A 25,129-nucleotide genomic window follows, 5' to 3' on the forward strand; every position below is an offset into this window, starting at 1 on the left:
TATATATATATATAAAGTATAAAAATTAATTTTGTAGATAAATATCAAGTATAAAAATTTTATGGATAAATTATAGATGAAATATATTAAATTAAAAAATATAATTAATTTTATTTAAATATAAAATTAGATGTAAATTAATAAAATGATAGTGGGACTAGAGATATCAATTAGAATGGATCGGATCGAAGTAAAAATATTATATAAAGATCTCAATTCGAATCTGAACTTAATTCGAAAACTCTAAATCCGAATCCGTATAACCTGACCAACCCGAATAACTTTAAAAAAAAATATTTTTTTATCATTTTCCTTGATGAATTTCTACTTCTATCTTAATACTTTATCATATTAATATTATATTAAAATATCTTAAATTTTAAAATAAAATTTTATTTAATCCTAAAAAATCTCTAAATTCTAAATTTGGGTGAATCAAAGCTTGACTCGTACTTAATTCAATCCAAAATCCTCCAACTCGAACTTGATCCGAACTTGAAAATCCCCCGTCTTAATTTGATAATTTTCTAATCGACTCAGATTGGGTTGGTGGGTTGAATTCATTTTTAATACCCTCTAAGTAGAGCCATCAATATTTGATAAGTGAGATATTTGATTATGGAATTTGAGATATTTGGATATGAGATATTTGATAGATGAAACCTATAAATATTTAATTTGTGATATTTAATTATAAAATTTAAAATATTTGAAGAGTGGAATATTGGATTGATGATATGGACTCACTTACTAGACATATTTAACAAAACAAGTCTACAAAATAAGAGTTATGTTAGAATCATAATTTAAATTCAAAGATATAATATTATAAAATTTATATTTTAAAATCTGTCGATGAAAATCGGATATATAATAAAAAAATTTATTTATTATCTTGTTGTTAATGGTAGTCAATCCTTTTTAATCGGATATTTTTATTAATTTTTAAAATTATAAAAAAATCTTAGACTATGAAAGTAATCGCATTCTTGAGGATGATACTATATTACTTCAAAAACGATTGTAATTCAAATCAAATAAAATTATCATTATTAATTTTAAATAAATAATTAAAATTATCAATAATAATCCTGGATTAAACGGCTCTAAAGATTTATAATTGCAGGGATTTTGAATCCCACCTAACCCAGGGTCGGATTAGGTGAGTCGACTACAAATGCACTTTTTCCTCTCAATAACCGTTGCCTTCGATTGCCCATGCGTCCCATCGCGGGGCATATCAAGGCTTTCAAGTAGAGGACGCCACATCAGCCTCATGTGGGAGGAGGTTATGTCCCGCCGGACTAACGGACCGCTTCGATGCGGTAGGTGACGAGATAGATGGAGGTTGGTAATAAGAGCACACAAAATATTACACGACTTGGGATACGAATTAGATCCATCGGTGTACAATAGTTCACGACGAGTTAACGTAATGAGTCACGACTTAGGGGCACCACGTCTGCAGCGGCCTTTTGGGTTTATTTCTATCCGCGTGCATCTTCCCTTCGCCCAAATCTTTGGGCAGAGAGAGAGAGAGAGAGAGAGAGAGAGAGAGAGAGAGAGATGGCACAGGCAACTATGGCGAAGGGATTGGTGGTGAACCCTACGCTGTCGTTGCATCATTCAAGCGGATCTCGCAAGGCGTCGCCCGTTCCTTCTTTTCTTTGTGTCAGAGCAATAGCCATGCACGAGCCTCTCCCTGGCTGGAGGGCCAACTAATTAACCTATCATGAATTAGGAAAAAAAATGTTATTTAGGTCTACTAGGATCCCTTTAATTTCAGGTAAAATACACCTCAACTATTTGTCTGGTTGTGCATACGAAGAATGAATCATAACCTATTTTACTCTTTGATATATGTAATATAAAATAAATGACACATGGGGGAAGCATAGCCCAATACCTAGGCTAGCCCAAGCCAATCCCTATTTTCTTTTTTTAATTGCATTATGTTAAGAGTCATAGTAAACTTATATTTTATAGCAGTTCAGCTCTAACTCTTTCTTTTAGAGTCATTCAACATTAACAGCATAGAAATATGATAACTATGAACCTGAAAAACCTTTGTATGTCATAGAGTGGGTAAATAACCAAAAAATAAATGAAAGTTAAGCCTTTTTATTTTTAGAAAATGAAAAGTCTAATAAACTAAATCAGGTTAAAATTTTAAACATATATATATATATATATGTTCATTATTTTGTAGGTTTACAATTTCTATGAGATAGTGTTAGACAATCTGGCCAATAAAGGAGACCCCCAACTATTGTTTGAACCTTTCAATAACTATATAGATAGGTTTTCTCTTCTCTTTTGCAAGATCATCTATCAAAGTACACAATCCCATGGGATAGATGACCAAGGCTCATTGATCACTATTTACACTATTTTGATCGCTAAAGAGACAGGAGAAGAAGAGAATAGACGAAGAGAATAAGAAATAAAGAGACATCGGTCGCTAAAATTAGCAACCGAACTCCAAATCGATCGCTAATTTTAGCTTTCGGTCGCTAATTTTAGCGACCGAATTCGAAATCGATCGCTAATTAGCGACCGAATTCAAATTCGATCGTTAAATTGAATTATGACAAAAAAATTTATGATTTATTTTATCGATCGTTAATCGAATTTAGCGATCGAAAATTCGATCGTTAATCATGATTTTTTTATAGTGATTTCTTCGTGGAGAAGAGTTTCTATCTTCATTTCTTCTTGGACGATGAGATCCGAGGGGCGAACAAGCTGCTAGAATATTAATCATTTGAGTAGCTAGGACAATTTAGAGTTGGCTCAGAAACAAAGAGAAGAGACAGGAGAAGAAGAGAATAAACGAAGAGAAGAAGAAATTAATAAAGAGACATCGGTCACTAAAATTAGCGATTGAACTCCAAATCGATCGCTAATTTTAGCGACCGAATTTGAAATTGATCACTAATTAGCGACTGAATTCAAATTCAATCTTTAAATTGAATTACGAAAAAAAATTTATAATTTATTTTATCGATCGTTAATCGAATTTAGCGACCGAAAATTCGATCGTTAATCATGATTTTTTTATAGTGATTTTTTCGTGGAGAAGAGTTTCTATTTTCATTTCTTCTTGAACGACGAGGTCCGAGGGGCGAACAAGTTGCCAGAATATTAACTATTTGAGTAGCTAGGACGATTTAGAGTTGACTCAGAAACAAAGAGAAGAGGCAGGAGAAGAAGAGTAGAGACGAAGAGAAGAAGAAATAAGGTCGCTATCGAAATTAGCGACCGAATTCAAATTCGATTGTTAAATTGAATTATGACGAAATTTTTTGCGATTTATTTTATCGATCGTTAATCGAATTTAGCGATCGAAAATTCAGTCGTTAATCATGATTTTTTTTATAGTGATTTCTTCGTGGAGAAGAGTTTTTATCTTCATTTCTTCTTGAACGACAAGGTCCGAGGGGCGAACAAGCTACCAGAATATTAACCATTTGAGTAGCTAGGACGATTTAGAGTTTGCTCAGAAACAAAGAGAAGAGACAGGAGAAAAAGAGAAGAGACGAAAAGAAGAAGAAATAAAGAGACATCGGTCGCTAAAATTAGCGATCGTTAATCGAATTTTCAAATCGGTCGCTAATTTTAGGTAACAAACTGTCAGAATATTAACCATTTGAGTAGCTAGGACGATTTAGAGTTGGCTCAGAAACAAAGAGAAGAGACAGGAGAAGAGACGAAGAGAAGAAGAAATAAAGAGACATCGGCCGCTAAAATTAGCGACCGAACTTCAAATCAGTCGCTAATTTTAGCGACTGAATTCGAAATCGATCTTAGCGATCGAATTCAAATTCGATCGTTAAATTGAATTACGACAAAAAATTTTATAATTTATTTTATCGATTGTTAATCGAATTTAGCGATCGAAAATTCGGTCGTTAATCAGGATTTTTTTATACTGATTTCTTCGTGGAGAAGAGTTTCTATCTTCATTTCTTCTTCAACGATGAGGTCCGAGGGGCGAACAAGCTTCCATAATATTAACCATTTGAGTAGCTAGGACAATTTAGAGTTGACTCAGAAACAAAGAGAAGAGACAGTAGAAGAAGAGAAGAGACGAAGAGAAGAAGAAATATAAGAGACATCGACCGCTAAAATTAGCGACCGAACTTCAAATCGGTTGCTAATTTTAGCGACAGAATTCGAAATCGATTACTAATTAGCGACCAAATTCAAATTCGATCATTAAATTGAATTACGATGAAATTTTTTATGATTTATTTTATTGCTCGTTAATCAAATTTAGCGATCGAAAATTCGGTCGTTAATCATGATTTTTTTTATACTGATTTTTCGTGGAGAAGAGTTTCTATCTTTATTTCTTCTTCAATGACGAGGTCCGAGGGGCGAACAAGCTGTCAGAATATTAACCATTTGAGTAGCTAGGATGATTTAGAGTTGGCTCAGAAACAAAAAAAAAGAGACAGGAGAAGAGACGAAGAGAAGAAGAAATAATTAAGAGATGAGAATGAAAATTATATATAGAGGCTGCCTGCCCTAAACCTGCACATACAACAACATAACTGCCTTGCCCTCTCCTCGCTCACCACCTTACACAACTAATACGACAAAAGCCTCACTCTCCCCTCGCCTCACCGCCTTACACATCATGTTTGCACATCGCATGTATAGATATATCAACTATCCACATACATGCATTATGAAATGGCTCAGAAGAAATAAGAATTAATAAAGGTAACTACAATGTTAGATGTTAGTTAATCCTCACAAATATATATGAGAAGTTAGGACCAAATTACAACAAAATAAAACGAAAGAGTACCATCAACTTAATGTAACTACGAAAGAGCACTTGCCAACGGATAATTAGATTATAGGTTTAAGTTTTAATTTTAAGAATGATATTTTCTTTTTATATCATGTTTTCGCTAAGAGAAAAAAAGATATTGAGAGAACTAATTGATGTTAATTATCAATTATTTTTTATTAATTAATTAAATTTTATTAATTAATAATCAATTGATTAATTTGATAATTAAATTTTAAAACTTAATTTTAATTTTACATCTCTCAATTAATTCTATACATTTTAACATTTTTACATATTCGAATTAACATTATATTAAATTTATTTATGATGGTTTACTTTCGAAATAAATTAATTTTCATATCGTCCTATTCATATTTAATTTATTGATTATCAAAATCAAATTTTCAACATCCCTGTCCTTCAAGGTCACCGTCATCGACGGCCAACCTCTGGTCTTCGCCGACATCGTGGAACCCACTGGGCGTTCGGCCAGACCTACTCCAGCCATTTGCAGTGCAGATCACCTGATGTAGCTGATATATATATCCATGCAAGATTTAGCTTATGGACCAGGCATGCTACCTACTTTGCCAAAGTTGCCCCCTCCATCATCGATCTGCGTTTCGAATCAGAGCCTTAAATTTTTAAGGATTAAGAATTTAAGATTTCTTTAAGATTCAAGAATATCTGTATAGAAAACAAACAAAAAACAATGTATTTTTCATTGTCAGAACTCATAACCTTTCTTTAACTCATATCTCTCCATCCATAGCCTGATCAAAGGCTACCCTGTTCTAGATAGATTACAAAACCAAGCCAAACATGAACCAGGATTCATGCATCTCTGCTTGCTTGATTGAGCTATATTTAATTATGATACACAATAAATAGCAGACAGGGAATCCCATTAGATTAGATTTGCATCCCAAAAGCAAAGTTATGCTGCCCAATCATTAGTGGCTCTTTGCTGATGAGCATTGATCTCTCTCTGGATCTACAGGTAGCATCTTCGTAGCCTTAGCAAATAAATTAAAGCTGCAGGTCTGATGCCACCGTCAATTAATTACAAACACAGTACACAACGATCGACACAAATCTAAGCTCACGTCTTCCTTGGCATGCATCTCTGTGTTCTCCTTGATCATTGCGTAGCTTTCGCTGTGCCATTAATTGTACTAACAGGCCTCCTTCAGCCGACCTTTCTCTGTTAAGCTCGTACTCCATTTAGCCATTAAAGGAAGCAGCACAGCCCAAGCAGCAGCTTTATATAGTGGATTAAAGCCATGCCTCTTTTTGCTGCTCCGCTCAGGTAAGATTACTAATTGGTCTTTAATTTGGCCCATAAGCATAGATCACCACCTGCTTATATTTATACAGTCTGGTAGCGTGCATTGGATGAGCGAGAGGGTATGGAGATGAGGTCAAGGAAGACGAAGCCTTCACGTTGCATGCATGAGCTTATCTGCAATGTGACAATCAAGGAAGAAAAGAAATGGTAGGTTGGTAGTGTTAGTGCTACTCAAGGCCAGTCAATGGGCTCCCTTCCTACATTCCAAAGTGTTTTCCTTTTCTTTTCTCTTGTTTTTTTTTTCTTTCTTTCAGTTTGATCTCTGTTAAAGCCTTGAAGGTGAACTGTGATGCTTGTTGATCTCTTTAATGGTGAATTAGCATGATGTAGTCTTTATTCTACTTTACTGTGGACTGTATCTTTGGGAGGTGTGGTGTTTGTGGATCAACATATATAAAGATGTTCTTAAGTTTGTGCTAACCTTAAGGTTTCAATGGTTTTATTATTATTTTAATGAAAGAATATCTAAAAAATATCTTACATTTTTAATAATCCACATTAATTAATTATTCCTAAATTTTAAAAATCATATTAAATTTTTTTAATAAAAATACTAAATAGATTTTCTATATATTAATGTGTTATGATTTTTAATTTACAATTACTCTTTCCTTTAATTTTTTAAATACACTTATATCATATGTTCATTTAGCCATCTCCATTTATATTAAAAGAAAACAGTGGTTAGCAAAAAACACACACGCATTTGATTTATTTTATTTTATTGATAATTTTATTTATTTATCTATTTACCTGATTCGTAGGAAGTTGCAACCGCATATAAATTTTGTTGGTCCACGTGTCGGAAGAAGCGATCACCAACATTCCTTCATTCTCTCTTCCCCTCAACTGTTCTCCCTTCATTTTGGAACACACACCATTCCCTCTCTCTCTCTCTCTCTCTCTCTCTCTCTCTTTCTCTCTCTCGTCTTCTTCTTCCCTTTGCAGTGTCTTCTTCACCACCAATGGATCCATGGGCGGAACTCCGAAAAATCTTAGAACACCCATTGCCGGAAAACTCCATCTTTATGCGATCTCTTTCGTGGAAGGAACTCCGACTCCACGATTCCATCAATTCCTTTGACGTCTTTGGCTCTGGAATCCACTTCAAGGAACCAAAAACATTGCCACCCCCCAAAGATCCATTCTTAGACTCCGATACCGCAATCGAATCAGACAACGAAGCAATCAAGGTCAAAGACTCTCCGAAGAATTCTTCAGAGTCCCTCCGCGACCAAAAAGAATGCGACCCCGAATGCTTATCCGACGCTGAGTACGAGTCCAAAAGAACAAGAAGTGAGGAGGATGAGGAAATGGTGGGGATGTTGTTGCTGAGGAGCCAGTCGGACACCGGGCTCATACGCCGGGATAGATTCCCCCCGCCGTTGTCGACCATCGGGAGAGGGGTGAAGCCGTGGGTGTGCCTCAAGTCATTCAAGAAAGATGGGAGATTCGTCCTCAAAAAGATCAGAGTCCCTACGCAGCAGTGCCTGCAAGCCACTAGGGAAAATGGCAGGCTCATGCTACACTTGGCGCAGGAAGAAGACGATGCCAAAATCGAATGGAAAGACCAAAATGTAGAGCGAGAACCAGAGAAAGAAGACAGAGGAGAATAACTATATATGATCATATATATATCTTATATAGGGATCAGTAGATTTCTGATGGAAGGTTTAATAATATACGTTCTCTCTGTGATTTTTTGCTTGGGTTGGTTTCTTTGATGCATGTCAACGCTTTTAGATAGGTTTGACATTAATTATAGTAATACTTTGGATATTACCTTGGAAGATATATAATTTTTGTTAGTGATGTTTATGAATCTTATGCGTTGTGACTTTGACCAAATCTTATGCGTTGTGAAACCATTCATAATTGATTTGAAACGGTCCAACCACACCTTGTGATCTCAGCCATGATCGAGTCATCAGCTACCTTGTCATTGACTACGCCTTACGATAAATCAATGGGGGCAAGAGATATGGCTTCTCTGTTCCCAAGCCATGGCTAGTTCTCTTCTAGCGCCCGTCGTCATCCTCTTCTTCTTGTCCCTCTCTGCTAAAATCTGCGTCCACGCCACAGAGTACACCGTCGGCGACGGCGACGGCTGGGACACCGGAACCAACTACCTCCTCTGGTCGCAGAACCACAACTTCACCGTCGGTGATGTTTTAGGTACCGGCATCGTGCGATCAGCATCTCGATTTATATATGTATTTAATTTATTCTTTTTTGCAGTCTTATAATCAATCGTTGCTGTGCTGTTCTTTCAGTATTTAATTATGTGCGGGTGCTGCACAACGTGTATCAGGTGACAGAGGAGACGTTCAGATCATGTAACTGGAGCTCCGGCGTGCTTAATATGTACAACAACGGCAGCGACCGGGTGACCCTGGCGGAGCCGACGAGTTTCTGGTTCATATGCGCCGTGGAGGGCCACTGCCAGGGAGGCATGCGGATGGGCGTCAGAGTGGCGGCCTCCAGTGGAGGCGCTGCTGCTCCGGCTCCGGAGGAGCCGAGCCATGACGCCGGCAACGGCGTAGGACGGGCGGTGGTGCGGTGGTGGTGGGTGGTTAGCTGGTCGACATTGCTGATGGTGTGGGGCCTACAGGCTATGTAAGGTTGGGCTGGGTCTTGCACGACAATTACTGGTCTGGCCCACTTTGTCGCCGTCACGTTTGACTTTTAATTTGATTGGAAATGTTAATTCATTTTATTTTCATCAATTGTCGCCATCAATTGATAAATGTAGTTGACTTTTTGTTGTAGATTAGCAAGAATAAAAAAATTAAATTGCTCAATGACGAAATAATCGATTGGCGATATCGGATGACCTTTTGCAGCTTCCTGTTTAACTTCAAAAATCACGTCTTCATCGTGGTGGGCCTAGAAATTGAGAGAATAAGATACCCATGTTGTCTCGCATGGCTGAGCTCGATGACGATGCAGGACTAGATTGGTTTGTAAATTCACAAGAGGACAATAAAATTACCTTCTTTTTAATTTTAGGATGAACATCTTTCAAGTAAAGATTGCGTTTGATCTTCTCAACTTTCGATCCTCCCTCGAAGTAAACACAGAATGTTGCAATATCAATTAGAAGGAAACACAACATATATTAAGGTAAACAATCTAGTTCTCAATACATTCGAGCGAATATTGGATAAACTCAGCACCATGTTTCTGCATCCAAACTACATTCAAACAACAATTCCCTAATCGCAAGTATACGCGACTGTTGGATCAAGTTGTAGATCATCCACAGGCCAGCTGATGGTTTGAAAACACCTTTTCGATAATGTTCATATAACATCATTCCGAAATCCTTGAACTTGAAAGTGTTAAACTGCTCCATGGAGACTAGACGTTACCTTTTGCGTACTTGCTTGACTCTTACAATATAGAGCAATTTTTATGTTGCTTCTTCTTCTTCTTCTTTTGCTTGGGTGGTTGAAGAACAACCTTGATAGCCGCATCGAATACTGCCTTGACGTTCTAGGGCGGTAAACAATCAAAAAACAAATAAGAATGCAGTTACATCATGGAGTGAGACAATTGCGGGGGAGAATATGTTACTTGCTGAGTCTTTGAACTGCATTCCAAGTAGGCGGCCGCGCCTATTTGCTTCTGCAGTTCCTCACCCTAGAACATTATCAGATTTGCCCTCGTTATTCTAAGCGACTCCACCGGTTGCATAGAGAAAAGATACAGTTTTTGATGAAAGATTTTAATTGGCTTACCTGAGCACTACTTATGGGAACAGCTCCTGGGTGATCAATGAAAAATTGTTTATCGTCCCGAAGATCTGTCAACAAATCGATTGCAATGTCAGATTGAAAAGGATTTGGAATCCAACAGCCAGAATAATCTTGTGTAAGCTGAAAATCAGCCAGTATCATACATCAAATAATAGGTTTTGCACATCAGAAACTGAAAAACAATGAAATGCTCATCAGTTGATAAACTCAATGAAATATTGTACCAGTTGATGCATCTTACATTTGTATTTCTAACTTAGAGAGATTACGAAGATAACTAGGTTGATACTAGACGTTCTTGCACTATGGCAAGCTTTCTTTGTTCGTCAATCTGGACCAAAAGATGCAAGTTTAATCCCCCAAACCACATATAATAGTTCTAAATATGTCTCCTATTTTTGCCAATCTGTTCCAATTACTAGTAGCTTTATGTCATTGATAATCAACTGGATCTCCTTTCCAAGCTTAACATATACCTTTATCGAGAATCCTAGGTACTTACTGAAATCAATATATTTCGTAAAATGCACTGCCATCCCAGTGAGTAAATGGTGGATTCAGATAGTCCAATAAGTGGAACGAAGAGTGCAACTGTCTCTCTAACCAGAGTTATCCTCAAGTGATTTTGTTAACATTCTTTGGTAGCTTGCAACAAAACCTTTGGCGTTCTCATCCATCATGGAACCTCTTCTATTTCGCTCAGATGGAAAACATGACATAAAAGATACCAGGAAACGGTGAATAGATTTGGTTAAGGAAAAACATGACACAAAAGATAAGATATTGTAAGGAAACAATGAATATATTGGGTTTTTTGGTTGGGTGGGGGGGGGGGGGGGGGGGGGGGGGGGGGGGATAAAGAATGGTCATTCTTGTTGGGTCTGTAGTTCTGCATTGTTTGTTTAATCGTAATACAAAACAAACCACTCAACGACCTTAGAAGGTAGTGTAATAGAATACCATAGTGATTCCATGCGAAAAGAACAAACTATGGGAACCCAAAAAGGCGGGTCAACCTCCATCCTTCTGAAAGGACAAACAGCTGTGTAATGTGGATCCAGAATAGAAAAGAGTAATCGTGCAAAGAATTACTTCACTAACATGTGCTTTTAACTAAGTCAACTAAAGTCTCAAAATATTAGCCAACTTGACTTCCAAACTCAATAGTTTTTTCTGGTAGGTGTGTAATTATCTAAACAATTATGCACTGACAAAAAATGGAAGACAACGACCATCAAAATTTTCCTCGGCTAATATCAATTGCCTGCCACCTAAGAACCTTTAATGCATATATTGATCTGATTCAGTATCATCATGATGTAATGCATCCTAGTGAATTTACAGTTACAGGAATCCAATTTCTCATACTAAATCTTTCACCAATACCCAAAGGGAGTAGGAGGCTTTCAAGCAACGAGTCAAATAATGAGATCAATACGACAACATTACCAGAATAAATATACACAAGATGCACACCCTTACCAATGAATGAACCGCAAAAGATTATATTCTAAGTACTAGAGTATCACAGTATAGCAACATTACCCAGCTTTGTTCCAACAAGAATTATCGGCACACCAGGTGCATAGTGCCTCAGCTCAGGTATCCACTGGAAATGCCAACCAGTACAAAACATCAGTAAATCATTAAGACTTACGCCTTTGGCAAAAACTTTAAACGCCTGAATAAAGTAGTAGCAAAAGGCAAACAGTGTAACACCTTCTTTGCAACATTTTCATAGCTGGCTTTGCTAATGAGAGAGAAGGCAAGCAAGAAAACATCTGCACCACGATAGCTCAAAGGTCTCAATCGATTGTAATCCTCTTGGCCTGTTCAAGTGACCAAGATATTATTCAAGGCTTAAAGAAAACAGGTGTAAATAAGAAAAGGAAGATAATAAACAGGAAGAAAACATGGTGATTTATATTACCTGCAGTATCCCACAGACCTAAATTAACTGTGCTACCATCCACCACGACATTGGCACTGAAATTGTCAAAAACTGTAGGAACATAATCCTGTCCAGAAGAGAGAAAGTAGAAACATAAATGTCTGTAAAATACAATTTAAATACCACTTCCCAACATTTTCATCTTTGAAATTGTAAATAACAGTGATGTGAGCTCACTTAAAAAGATTGAATTTATGTTCTGAAATAACCTAAAATAAGAGCTGGACAGAATGCTTGATTGAACAACTAATGTGAGAAACATTGTCCTTATATGTCCACCACGATATAGAAAACGAAATAAATAATCAAACAGAAACGACCACAATGATTTGCAGGAGATGGAGATTATTCCTACAATTCAGCAAAGTAAAAATAAAATTCTGCAAGTTTTTTAACCAATCAAAACGATGAACATTTCTGGCATCTCCAGATCCTTGAATTGATTGTTATTTTTCAAAGTAAGTGACCAGTAAAAAAAATCACAGGAACTATGGATCGGGAATTGATTGTTTTTTTTTTTTTTTGCCAAAATAATTGACATAGAAACAATAAATACAAAAACTGTCTCAACACAAGAACCGTCTAATGCTGATAAGAACAAGACTACCATTTTCTAGTATAATTTTTTCTTGAGCAACAGCGTCAACATCTTTACGTTACTTACAGTTGGGAAAGTGTTGCTGGTGTAGGAGATAAGCATGCAGGTCTTGCCCACGGCGCCGTCTCCCACAGTGACGCACTTAATAAACCTCGAAGCACTCATCTCCTTCACCGATCTCCTCCTCTACCCTCCAATGACACTAAAATTCAGCAGAAACACAGAAAAGTCAAAAGAAAAAAGTCCTCCCTTCGATCGCTCTTCCTCCTATCTTCCACCTCCAGATGCTTCTTCAAGTTCACATCGCCCAGCCAAAGCGAAGTCCACCTCCATTGACGGCGACAGGCACGCAGATCAGAGAGGAGCAACAACCCCTAATCCCACGCAGATCTGCCATCAAGATCTCGTTTTTCCTTTGTCTAGTTACCGGAGATGGCGAGGAGAGAGGGAAAGGGAGCGCCTTCGGGTTTGGGGAAGTCAGAGAGAGGGAGGGAGGATGGCCGGGAAATGGTGCGGCGGAAGGGGTCGGTGAAAGACGCCACCGCACCAGCTTATATGCCCAATTACTTTGCTCCCTTCCATTTTTAAATTCCCGTCCCTAAAAACCCCATATTTTTTGATTCGCCCCTTGTAGTATTTTTCTGAAATGATAATATTTCATTATATCAAAAAACTCCAAAAAATTTATATTTTATTATTCCCGTAAGCAAAATACCTATTTTATCCTTTTAATCTATTACTTAAACCGCTCACCACAAGAAGAAGAAGATAATGTGCATTTTAAAAATAAAATAAAAATTATTAATGGAATATTGAAGAGGTAACATAGTACAACATAAAAAAAAACCATCTTAATAAAATAAAATAAAGATAAAATTTAAAAGTGACACAATGCAAATAAAATTAGAGATAATAGTAGACTGATGTCTATATTGCCAATGCTATTTTCAACTTGCATTTACTTGTTTTAGATGATAAATCGGCACTTGCATTTTTTTTAAAAAAAAATAATATTGGTTCAAGGTGTTAACTCAGTGCCTAATTTAGACATTTCAGGTCAAGAGCGTACGAAAATCTATATCGACGGATTCGACCGATTAAAGTAAGAACTAAATTAAATGAGGTCACGTGGAGTTGTAACCTAACTCACTTGTAAGTCGTGACCACATTGATGAGCATACATGTGTGAGGACAAGGCAATAAAGCTAAACGATATTGGAGTAGTTATTTGAGTTGGAAGATTAGGTAAGTTCAGTAGACCATTTGGCAATGCTATGAATATTGTATTGGACCGGCCAATGCAATCAATCTAGTCCAATTAATTGAAAATAAATAAATAAATCAAAACAATTGTTTATATAGACTATCATAATTTTTTAATTTATCTTATATTTAACTATGAGTATTGTTGTTCATATCTGTGGTGCAATGTCATATTTGATTTTTTTTTATTTTATATATTTAATTTTTTGAATCGATTAATCCTAAAGATGATCCATACAATCAAAATAAATTGAAAAACTCAGATAATTCACCGTTCTACAGCCATCATTTCAAAATTGTCTTTTCATTAGAGAAAATTGTACACCTAGTTGAGAATCTATCTATGGATACTTGATTAAGTATGAAAGTATTTTAATATTGCACCGTGGTTGGGGCTCCAATGTCATATTTGAGGCTGATCTCTAGTGACTTTTATTCCTCCTAACACAGGTCAGGTTCTTCTCTTTATAAGGAATTAATTAAAGAGATGTTTAGATGATAATTATAATATTATTTCAGTAATTTTATGAGCTTTAGCTAGGAATTAGTTCAACCTCCTTATTGTATATATTATCAAGAACCCATGGTCTTTTTTGTTTTTTATGAACATAATTGTAAGTAATTAGGAATTTTACATATTTTCAAATATGCTCGACTGAGATCGATCCATGAACAAATTCAACATCGATCACAAGCAATGAGTTTTGATTCCTGAGTCATAGCTGAGTTAGTTATGATGAAATAAAATTATAGAACAAGCAACGAGCTCTCAATAAGTACAACAAAATTAAAGATGAACTCTGCTTCAAAAATTGAAATTTTTACCAAGTAGTAGTAGTAATTCTATGAAGAAGTAGATGGTGGGGCTTGTGGAACGAACTAAGGAGGAATGTAGCAACGGATACGTAACGTGGTTGCAGAGGTTTACTTTGCTTGGGGAGATGCCGCCGTGGATCAATGGCCGACAACCGCTGCAGAAGGCAAATGCGACGGAGGCGACGCCCGAGTGAGCTCAATCAAATCCACATATTAAGCCTTGGCCTGGCTGTGGGAAATTAACTTATTTCCGAGTGTTTTTAGTCTAAACTATTTATTTAGACTTTGAGAAAATATTCTTTGGCAAAATTTCTATCATTTTTTTAAAATATATAAAACAGAAACATAAAAGTTTCCCGAACAATATTCCAACTTTTCCAAATTGAACAAGGAACAATATTTTAGTGAAGAACATTTATAAAAAGTCTTGATCATACTCCTTGATCAAAACTAAATTTAGATCACAATTATTTTTCGAATATATCATTTTAAATTCAAAAGTTTTACTAAAAAACAATTATAAAAAACTCACTTCAATTCAAAAAAAAATTAAATAAAAAATCCTCGTCTCTTTGTAACTACGAGGATAAAAAAAGTGCAATTGGTAAATCCGTAAAAACCGACCATAGCAGCAATTTCCACTGAATTGCAGGACAAACTTAATTATAGGGAACAAATGAAGTTTAGATAAATTCACATACAAATTCGAAGTTTAAAATCAGATAGCAAATCACGAGAACATACAGATTTAGGAATCTTTAGACGGGGCCTTCTTTGCAGCCTCAGCTGCAGCTTTCTCTGCCTCTATCTCAGCAACAATAGCATCTATCTCAGCTTCTTCAAGTTCACGAAGACCCTGTTCTTTGGTCATCACTGCAATTTCTATGTTCTTTCCTCCGCTCTCCACCACCTAAATAGCAAAATCACCATCATCATTAAAGTTTGAATGAGAATCCATGCTTTCTTTTTGTATTGGAGGGTGTCTCATGGTAAGAAATCGGGTAACTTTCAATAGAAAAAATATTTGTTTTCTCTGCATTCATCATGGACGACAAAATTATAAACTCAGTCTGTGCAACAATTCCATAGCTTTTCATGAACCCCGTAACTACTGAAGCTTTGTGCCGGTTTCACACAAGCTATGCATTTTCTCGATCAAATTCCAACTTACCACCTGTATACAATATGATCCAGGCGTGTTCAATCCCCGACAGTCCAACTGCCCAGCCGTCTGAGATTGAACCTGTCTGAATTGTATGGCAACCCAGGCTCCTTCATACAAGGGCAGATCTACAAGGGACCTGCATGCTGGCTCTGTTCAGGTCTAAAAAAGATGTTATTGTAGCATTTGGAAGTTCCATAGGTAGAAGCAAATCGGAGTTAATAATGTTTGGTGAAAGTTATATATAGTTAAAATGTTTTATTCTAGTTCCAACAATTATCTAATTATATACAAATGCCAAAAAGACATTAAAAAAATTATTAGATAATAGTAAATAAATTGAAAGTGATCAAATTTCAAAGACCTTGTTTGAAAGGTTTAGAAATTAAAACAGGTTATTATTGTTAGTGATGGTCATTATGTTACTATACTATAGGAGATAAACACTCTATCGAGATAAAATACATGATTTTAATAACGTATATGCCATCATAATCGTGAACCTTTGCATTTATATTTTTTTATAATGCACAATTACTCAGATAAAAAGGCATCCTCTCTACTTGATTATGGCTATAATTCACGAATTACACCTCTTGATGATGTTATAAATGTTGATATCCATGCTCAATTTGATCAGGATATTACTAAGAAATATAGGAATTATACATGGTAAATATCATTTGTCCAAGACAATAGTGGTTTATACTATTCAAATTCTACCTAATAAAATGGAGGCAAAACTTCTAGAGATAGAGAGATGTATGACTAACAAAAGCACAAATCAATAAGATGACAGACATTATCATCCAATAGTGGTTTTAGCTATGTTGAACAATTGAAGTATCATGCTGTCTTCATAAGTATACAATAACAATTGTGCTTTATTTGGGGTTAAGCACATGGATCTCATCTTTCCATTGAACTCAACACAACTATACGAAATAATATCCAATATCTTAAAACGATTTTAATTACGTTAAATAGAGTTTTTGTCTTTGTCTACTCCATACAAACCTTCCTCTGAACATTTCAACACGCCTCTCTATAAAACCTAATAGTTATCTTTATACATTTATATTATTTCAAACTACTTTCTATTGGTGATAAAACTAATTGCTTGAGGATATTAATATTTTGTGTTATTTTTTCAATAACTCTGCGCATCTATCTTACCATCTCATCTGTGATACTCTTAAATTTCTCAACGTCTTGTATCAGAATTGTCCAAAACTTTGACCAACAAAATATGATTGCTTGTACTATAGTCTTAAGTCTTAACCTTTCTTTTAAAATCTGAGAATAAGAAGATTCCATACAATTTCAGAGGCTTCTTTCCTTTTCAACCATTAAAGAGATTTTATCTTTCGATGAACTGATTTTTATTAATATCTCTTTGTTGAAAAACGGATCCAACATGATATTTAAAGCTGTTCTACAATAAGTTTATATCCATCCATCTTAAGAATTGTAGTTTCTTTTCTTATCTTTGAAACTACATTTCATATATGCAACTTTAGTTCTACTTTATATAAAAATCTTTAGTTTCTAGAATCAATTCAAACTCCCCTTTTTTTTTTTTTGCCTATTTACACTCTCTTCAGTCATCCATTGCCTCCACAAGAAAACATGTTGCAGTTATAATAAAACTTGAAAGATGCCATGTTTTAGTGTCAGTCCTTTTATTTATTTATTTATCTCACTGATTATTGACCTCAATTATAGATGCTAATTGTATCTCCCATATCACGAATTTTCTACGGTATGACAATGTTAATAGCAATAGCATCTTCATAAACCTATTATGATTATACACGTTCAAAATGTCTCAAATCACACCTCCATACTTTAGCATCTCAATATGAAATGATAAATTCTAAACATACAAACAAGTCGTTGATTTGGAAAATTCATCCCACAAGGCATATGACAAAGAAGCTAGGATAGACTCGCTCTTACAATAAGCATGTTCATCTATCACGAAGAGCCCTAAAGTATATCTCATATTCTCATTATCTCCCACGTTCTCACTTGACTATCTAATCCAAGATATAATCTGTAGCATCCAGAGCCACAATCTGTTTCATTTGCTTGCAAATTTAAGAAACAAAAGTTGATAGTAACAATTGACGCAATTAACCAATTGCAGAATGAACGCGAGCAATGGTAAGATCACAGAATTCTCAAAGAGTTGCACTATTACTTAGAGACAATTAGACATAGAACAGTCATTAATCAGTAAAAAAGTTTACCAATGGTAAACCGATGACAATACATAACCATGAAAATAAAGGGAGTAACAAACTTACTTCAAGTAGTGCCCTGATAGCCAGCTTCACGGTTTCCTGCCCGGAGGTCTCCTTATAGTTCTTTTCAAGGAACTCCCGCATTGAATTCGAGTTCCTCCCAGTAGCATTTGCCTTCCAGGCCGAGAAGGTTCCGGACGGGTCAGTCTGGTATAGCGCAGGCACGCCAGTGTAAGGGTCAAAGCCAATGATGAGCGCGGAGAGCCCAAAGGGTCGTACACCGCCACTCTGGGTGTACTTCTGCTGCAGACCTGCGATGTAGCGAGTGATATACTCGACCGTGACAGGATCCTCCACGGTGAGGCGGTGGCTCTGGCACTCGATCCGCGCGCGGTTGATGAGCACACGAGCGTCCGCCTTGAGCCCCGCGCATGCCAGCGCGATGTGAGTGTCCAAGCTCACGATCTTACGCACCGATCTGGGAAGCGGGCAGGGAGAAGATGGATCGTAAGAACCCCTAACATGAGTAGGCAGAAACCAGCCGCGAGAACTGGTGATGGGTAGGCAATTACCGGGAGTCTTGGAGCTTTGGGGTGGATTTCTTCTCGACACCGAGGACGATAACGTCGGTGCCACGGACGCCGACAGCGGCGTTGCCCTTGCGGACTGCTTCTAGGGCGTACTCGACCTGGAAGAGATGGCCATCAGGGGAGAATACAGTGATGGCGCGGTCGTAGCGAGCCATGACATACGATTGGGGGTGTCGTTGCTCTTCTGCTGTTATTAAAGAGGGTTTACTTGGAGAAGAAGGAGAAGAAGGAAGGGTGCCACATGTGGGCCGGGCCGGAACGGCACTCTCGTTCCAATTGGGCCAACCCATACATTATCGGCCCAAAGATTACTCAATCGGCATTTTACTCAAAAGCGCCTTATATAACTAATATTTACAAAAGTACTATAAATATCTTTTTTACACCATAACACCCAAGGGCCATGGTTTATTGTTGATTTATATATTAACTTCATGTTGTTTTTTTCTAAATTTTTATTTCATAATTGTCTAATTGTTCGTCTCTACTTTTAAAAATAGTTAGGACAGATATTGCTTGATACTGATGACATGTTCATTAAATTAAATTTTTTCTTTTTATCATTCTTTACCACCCATATATGTTGTTTTCTTTTGGTACCAAAAATACTTTTTTGTACTCACAGTATATATAATTATATTTGAAAGCTTGGACAATTAAAATAAAAAAATGTATCTCAAAATTTGTGTCAAAATCATAAAAAATATTTCAATGCTCTCCTATATGAGGGAGATAGTGTTAGTGATGGAGTGTCATAGACCAAAATGCAAGGAGAAATGACAATTGCAATTCATGTTATAAATGCACTGTGGTGTAGCTAGGAAGGTTGGGTGCTAAATTGTTAACAGTGTTTGGAAAATTAAACCAGATTGATGATCTAAATTGTTAACTAGGAAGTAGAAGTACAATTAATTTGGTCTGATTGTTAAATATCTAGTTGGGTTGAAGTTGAACCCTATTCAATTGAAAAATGTTGTACAAGGATAGGCTCTGGTTGAGATCGCACTAGAACATATATAATTATAGGAGAACTCGCACAGCCAAAGTGCTCTTTTCTTGTTATACTAAATTGTTGCAACAGCTATCGCACAAATCAATGCTTTTATTCAGTGTCACAAATCAAAGCTTTTCGGATCGAGCCATTTCCATGTTCTACTCTCTATCAACCGCTAGAGCTTGGAATTATTCAGGTGCCCTATCCTATAATAGAGAAATATAATTAATATTCACGGATCAAACTGAAACTGGGGTCCTGTTTGTTCATTAAAAAAATCAAAATGTAAATATTCCATGTTTTTTTTTGTTTGGTAGGTTAAAACTCTTGTAGACAATGGGATATGTTAGGTTTCATTTTTGTACTATGTTGGATTTGCCTAAATGTTATATCATGCTGGTCCATGTCAGTTTGAAAGCTTAAGTCGTCTCAAGGTATGACCCTATTTAGGCATGCTTGGTAAAGCCTTATTGCAAGACACCTAACCAGCTTGATATCCCTTCTCCAATTGCTTGAGCAAGCCTATTCTTTTGCCAAAAGATTATCAGCAGCCTTAGATCCCTATATAATAGTTTCCTTTTCTCTTTGATAATTTGATATCTTGTTCTTGTGTATAAAGTAGGATTACAATCCATTTATTTATATATCTTAGACATAAATAATTCTATTTGAAACTAGGCGTAAGACTAGATATGACTTGAACTTGTTTATCTCTAATAATTTTTGTCTAACATTGCCCACTACAAAAAAACTCCATGATTAGCGACGGATTTAGCGACCGAATATTTTTCGATCGTTAAAATAACGACTGAATTTACATTTCAGTCGCTATTTAGCGACTGAATTTGTTCGGTCGCTATTTAGCGACCGAATTATAAATTCGATCGCTATTTAGCGACTGAAATATTTTCGGTCGCAAATTTACGATCGAAATTAAAATTCAGTCGCTATTTAGCGACCGAAATGTAAATTCAGTCGCTATTTCAGCGACTGAAATTTAATTGGGTCGGTATTTTTTTGAATCGGATGATAAGGAAAAAATTCAGCGACTGAAATTATATTCGGTCGTTAATATTTAGCGATCGAAATCAATTTCAGTCGCTAATTAGCGACCGAAATTTGGTTCGGTCGCTAATTAGCGACCGAAATTGAGTTCGACCGAAATTGTTCTCTAATTAGCGACCGAACCAAATTTCGGTCGCTAAATATTAACGACCGAAATTGGATTCGATCGTTAATTAACGACCGAACTCAATTTTAGTCGCTAATTCGGACAAAAAACCAAGGGAAAAAACCAGATTAATAATCTCTAATTAGCGACCGAAATTGATTTCGATCGCAAATTAATAACCGAAATCAATTTCGGTCGCTAATTAGCAACCGAAATCAATTTCGGTCGCTAATTAGCGACCGAACCAAATTTCGGTCGCTAAATATTAACGACCGAAATTGGATTCGATTATGGCATAGTACCTTTTAATTGATTAAAAACATCTAGGGAACTAGATTAGACAGTTGTTGATGCCTTCTCCATTTTAGAATAAATACTGTAATAAAGTGAGCATAGTGTATACGGCGTTACCAGCTATGCCTAAATACTGATTCTCGATCTTCATTGATGCAATGGACAGACCAAGACCGATAATGAATAGTACAACCGCCATCAACCTATATAAAAAAAATAATTAAAAAACATATTTTCTATAAATATTAATTATATGATATTTATAATTAAAAAATACATACCTCCGTATCCAAGTCCATCTCGATGGTGCATGCCCTGCGGCGGCGGGCACCCCTCTTGGTGCATGCTCTGCGACGTATTAAAATAATAATTAATCATCCAATAGCTTAATAATAAAATAATAATAATTTATCCTTTACCTTTTAATTTTTCTATTTCATTTCTGAGTGCATCAATTTCTTCAGCAACATCTACGAAAGCTTTTCGTATTCCAGTAAAGTGTACATGTTGATCAAATCTTTCCTCTGTTGTTCTGTCAGTCTATGATTTGATAGCATTATAAGTATTTAGCGACTGAATTTGTTCGGTCGCTATTTAGCGACCGAATTATAAATTCGATCACTATTTAGCGACTGAAATATTTTCGGTCGCAAATTTACGATCGAAATTAAAATTCAGTCGCTATTTAGCGACCGAAATGTAAATTCAGTCGCTATTTCAGCGACTGAAATTTAATTGGGTCGGTATTTTTTTGAATCGGATGATAAGGAAAAAATTCAGCGACTGAAATTATATTCGGTCGTTAATATTTAGCGATCGAAATCAATTTCAGTCGCTAATTAGCGACCGAAATTTGGTTCGGTCGCTAATTAGCGACCGAAATTGAGTTCGTTTCTCTAATTAGCGACCGAACCAAATTTCGGTCGCTAAATATTAACGACCGAAATTGGATTCGATCGTTAATTAACGACCGAACTCAATTTTAGTCGCTAATTCGGACAAAAAACCAAGGGAAAAAACCAGATTAATAATCTCTAATTAGCGACCGATTTCGGTCGCAAATTAGCAACCGAAATCAATTTCGGTCGCTAATTAGCGACCGAACCAAATTTTGGTCGCTAAATATTAACGACCGAAATTGGATTCGATTATGGCATAGTACCTTTTAATTGATTAAAAACATCTAGGGAACTAGATTAGACAGTTGTTGATGCCTTCTCCATTTTAGAATAAATACTGTAATAAAGTGAGCATAGTGTATACGGCGTTACCAGCTATGCCTAAATACTGATTCTCGATCTTCATTGATGCAATGGACAGACCAAGACCGATAATGAATAGTACAACCGCCATCAACCTATATAAAAAAAATAATTAAAAAACATATTTTCTATAAATATTAATTATATGATATTTATAATTAAAAAATACATACCTCCGTATCCAAGTCCATCTCGATGGTGCATGCCCTGCGGCGGCGGGCACCCCTCTTGGTGCATGCTCTGCGACGTATTAAAATAATAATTAATCATCCAATAGCTTAATAATAAAATAATAATAATTTATCCTTTACCTTTTAATTTTTCTATTTCATTTCTGAGTGCATCAATTTCTTCAGCAACATCTACGAAAGCTTTTCGTATTCCAGTAAAGTGTACATGTTGATCAAATCTTTCCTCTGTTGTTCTGTCAGTCTATGATTTGATAGCATTATAAGTATTTAGCGACTAAATTTGTTCGGTCGCTATTTAGCGACCGAATTATAAATTCGATCACTATTTAGCGACTGAAATATTTTCGATCGCAAATTTACGATCGAAATTAAAATTCAGTCGCTATTTAGCGACCGAAATGTAAATTCAGTCGCTATTTCAGCGACTGAAATTTAATTGGGTCGGTATTTTTTTGAATCGGATGATAAGGAAAAAATTCAGCGACTGAAATTATATTCGGTCGTTAATATTTAATCGAAATCAATTTCAGTCGCTAATTAGCGACCGAAATTGAGTTCGATCGCTAATTAGCGACCGAATCAAATTTCGGTCGCTAAATATTAACGACCGAAATTGGATTCGATCGTTAATTAACGACCGAACTCAATTTTAGTCGCTAATTCGGACAAAAAACCAAGGGAAAAACCAGATTAATAATCTCTAATTAGCGACCGAAATTAATTTCGGTCGCTAATTAGCGACCGAACTAAATTTCGATCGCTAAATATTAACGACCGAAATTGGATTCGATTATGGCATAGTACCTTTTAATTGATTAAAAACATCTAGGAAACTAGATTAGACAGTTGTTGATGCCTTCTCCATTTTAGAATAAATACTGTAATAAAGTGAGCATAGTGTATACGGCGTTACCAGCTATGCCTAAATACTGATTCTCGATCTTCATTGATGCAATGGACAGACCAAGACCGATAATGAATAGTACAACCGCCATCAACCTATATAAAAATAATAATTAAAAAACATATTTTCTATAAATATTAATTATATGATATTTATAATTAAAAAATACATACCTCCGTATCCAAGTCCATCTCGATGGTGCATGCCCTGCGGCGGCGGGCACCCCTCTTGGTGCATGCTCTGCGATGTATTAAAATAATAATTAATCATCCAATAGCTTAATAATAAAATAATAATAATTTATCCTTTACCTTTTAATTTTTCTATTTCATTTCTGAGTGCATCAATTTCTTCAGCAACATCTACGAAAGCTTTTCGTATTCCAGTAAAGTGTACATGTTGATCAAATCTTTCCTCTGTTGTTCTGTCAGTCTATGATTTGATAGCATTATAAGTATTTTAAAAAAAACAAAAAGAATACAAAAAAGCTCCCAACTTACTTGTGCAGTAACATTTTCACTTTGAGCACTGGTACCCCCAATTTCCAAATTTCTAGCTGCATTAGAAGCTTCATCAATTAAAAAATAATAAAATATATTGTAAACGATAAAATGCATGTATCTAAATGTTTGACTATATTATGGCAATAACACTTAATATGTGAGACAATTTTTCGGCATCACAACCATAATGGATACAATCAATGTGAGACAATTATTAACTTTTACATTCAAAAAAATAGTCTACTAGAAAACATATTAAGCATCAAGTCTAGCTAGTGTAAGATTGAGACATTTATCCTAGCATGGCCCCAAGCAACTTTCAAAATCTAAACGAACAAACATGAACAAGCAAGATTCACTTAAAATATTATCCCAAATTGTAACTTCGATCTATATATTTAAGTTGGTTTGCATTCCTGTTCTTTTTTCTCATTGATAGTTCATGATCACTCAATCACTATTAATTGTAAAATGGTTGGAATATTTTCACTACATTATTCAAAACTTTCTGAATTATTTTGCTGGATCTATATTTATCCACTATGCTTGATGTACTAGAGTGTTGGTCTATTAGATAGCAATGTGTGAAAAAAAAGGACGTACTGATGTAGTTCAGATTTGAGATGAGATTGCTAAGACAGATGTGAGATTACTAGAAAGGATATTTTAGAATAGTTAGATATAATATAAAAGATAATAAATTGAGAAAATCTGTAAAAAAAAAAAAATAGCTGAGACTTGAGATGAGAATGCTAAGATAGATGTGAGATTACTAAAAAGGATATTCTAGAGTAGTTAGATAACATAAAAGTCAATAAACTGGAAAATTCTGAATTAGCAATTTACAAAGCTCAATGGAGGGACAGGATTTAATTAGCAATAATCTGTGATTTACAAAGCTCAATAGAGTGTATAATTTTTCTTTGCGGCATAACTATAGATGTGTTAGCATACAAATTTTTAGATGTAAAAAATAATATAAGGATGTGAATGAGGCAAGCCAAGTCCAAAATTGAGTATTCATTTTCTTATAGGGTTTGTTTAAACTTATTGCATGCTTTTTTTCTTTTTTCTTAAAAAAAATACCATAAATTTATTTTACGAATTAGCTTCTATTTAAAAAAAACAATTTTTTTTTCCGGATTTAGTATTGAGATAAGTTGGACATTATAGGTTTCCAAATGCCAAAATTATAATTATTTAGAAATCAACTAAATAATTTCCATTTCGAAGCTCCCTCCGTCGTGCGAGCGATCCCAACACACCCCGCGCGT

The 25,129-nt window shown here is 35.6% G+C and overlaps 3 protein-coding genes and 1 pseudogene across 3 annotated transcripts; 2 read left to right on the forward strand and 2 right to left on the reverse strand.

Moving 5' to 3' along the window:
* The first annotated feature begins 6,137 nt into the window (after window positions 1-6,137).
* Window positions 6,138-7,768, forward strand: LOC141837819 (uncharacterized; annotated as a pseudogene).
* Window positions 7,769-8,130: 362 nt separating this feature from the next.
* LOC141842014 (mavicyanin-like) lies at window positions 8,131-8,920 on the forward strand. Its single transcript, XM_074730226.1, has 2 exons — window positions 8,131-8,327; window positions 8,426-8,920. Exons 1-2 carry the CDS (start codon window positions 8,156-8,158, stop codon window positions 8,770-8,772), a joined length of 519 nt encoding a protein of 172 aa, XP_074586327.1. The 5' UTR covers window positions 8,131-8,155; the 3' UTR covers window positions 8,773-8,920.
* Window positions 8,921-9,248: 328 nt separating this feature from the next.
* On the reverse strand, window positions 9,249-13,001 carry LOC141840026 (rac-like GTP-binding protein 5). The gene is made up of 7 exons (XM_074727908.1): window positions 12,526-13,001; window positions 11,841-11,928; window positions 11,630-11,739; window positions 11,456-11,519; window positions 9,893-9,957; window positions 9,729-9,794; window positions 9,249-9,647 (listed from the first exon to the last, which is right to left on the reverse strand). The coding sequence occupies exons 1-7, from the start codon at window positions 12,622-12,624 to the stop codon at window positions 9,546-9,548; spliced, it is 594 nt and encodes a 197-aa protein (XP_074584009.1). The 5' UTR covers window positions 12,625-13,001; the 3' UTR covers window positions 9,249-9,545.
* Window positions 13,002-15,151: 2,150 nt separating this feature from the next.
* Window positions 15,152-18,712, reverse strand: LOC141840025 (proteasome subunit alpha type-7-like). Its single transcript, XM_074727907.1, has 3 exons — window positions 18,519-18,712; window positions 18,010-18,424; window positions 15,152-15,448 (listed from the first exon to the last, which is right to left on the reverse strand). The coding sequence occupies exons 1-3, from the start codon at window positions 18,689-18,691 to the stop codon at window positions 15,287-15,289; spliced, it is 750 nt and encodes a 249-aa protein (XP_074584008.1). The 5' UTR covers window positions 18,692-18,712; the 3' UTR covers window positions 15,152-15,286.
* Window positions 18,713-25,129: the final 6,417 nt, after the last annotated feature.

Source organism: Curcuma longa, chromosome 11 (assembly GCF_044706935.1).
Source record: "Curcuma longa cultivar G26 ecotype Majalengka, Jawa Barat chromosome 11, ITB_CL_G26_1.1, whole genome shotgun sequence".
NCBI classification, from domain to species: Eukaryota; Viridiplantae; Streptophyta; class Magnoliopsida; order Zingiberales; family Zingiberaceae; genus Curcuma; species Curcuma longa.

Coding starts and splice junctions, on each gene's coding strand:
- LOC141842014 (XM_074730226.1), top strand. CDS start 8,156: ATGGCTAGTTCTCTTCTAGCGCCCGTCGTCATCCTCTTCTTCTTGTCC. Junction 8,328..8,425: donor CACCGTCGGTGATGTTTTAG/GTACCGGCATCG, acceptor CTGTTCTTTCAG/TATTTAATTATGTGCGGGTG.
- LOC141840026 (XM_074727908.1), bottom strand. CDS start 12,624: ATGAGTGCTTCGAGGTTTATTAAGTGCGTCACTGTGGGAGACGGCGCC. Junction 11,520..11,629: donor ATGAAAATGTTGCAAAGAAG/GTGTTACACTGT, acceptor TGGCATTTCCAG/TGGATACCTGAGCTGAGGCA. Junction 9,958..11,455: donor TCTTGTTGGAACAAAGCTGG/GTAATGTTGCTA, acceptor ATTTGTTGACAG/ATCTTCGGGACGATAAACAA.
- LOC141840025 (XM_074727907.1), bottom strand. CDS start 18,691: ATGGCTCGCTACGACCGCGCCATCACTGTATTCTCCCCTGATGGCCAT. Junction 18,425..18,518: donor CCAAAGCTCCAAGACTCCCG/GTAATTGCCTAC, acceptor CCCGCTTCCCAG/ATCGGTGCGTAAGATCGTGA. Junction 15,449..18,009: donor CTATCAGGGCACTACTTGAA/GTAAGTTTGTTA, acceptor TTTGCTATTTAG/GTGGTGGAGAGCGGAGGAAA.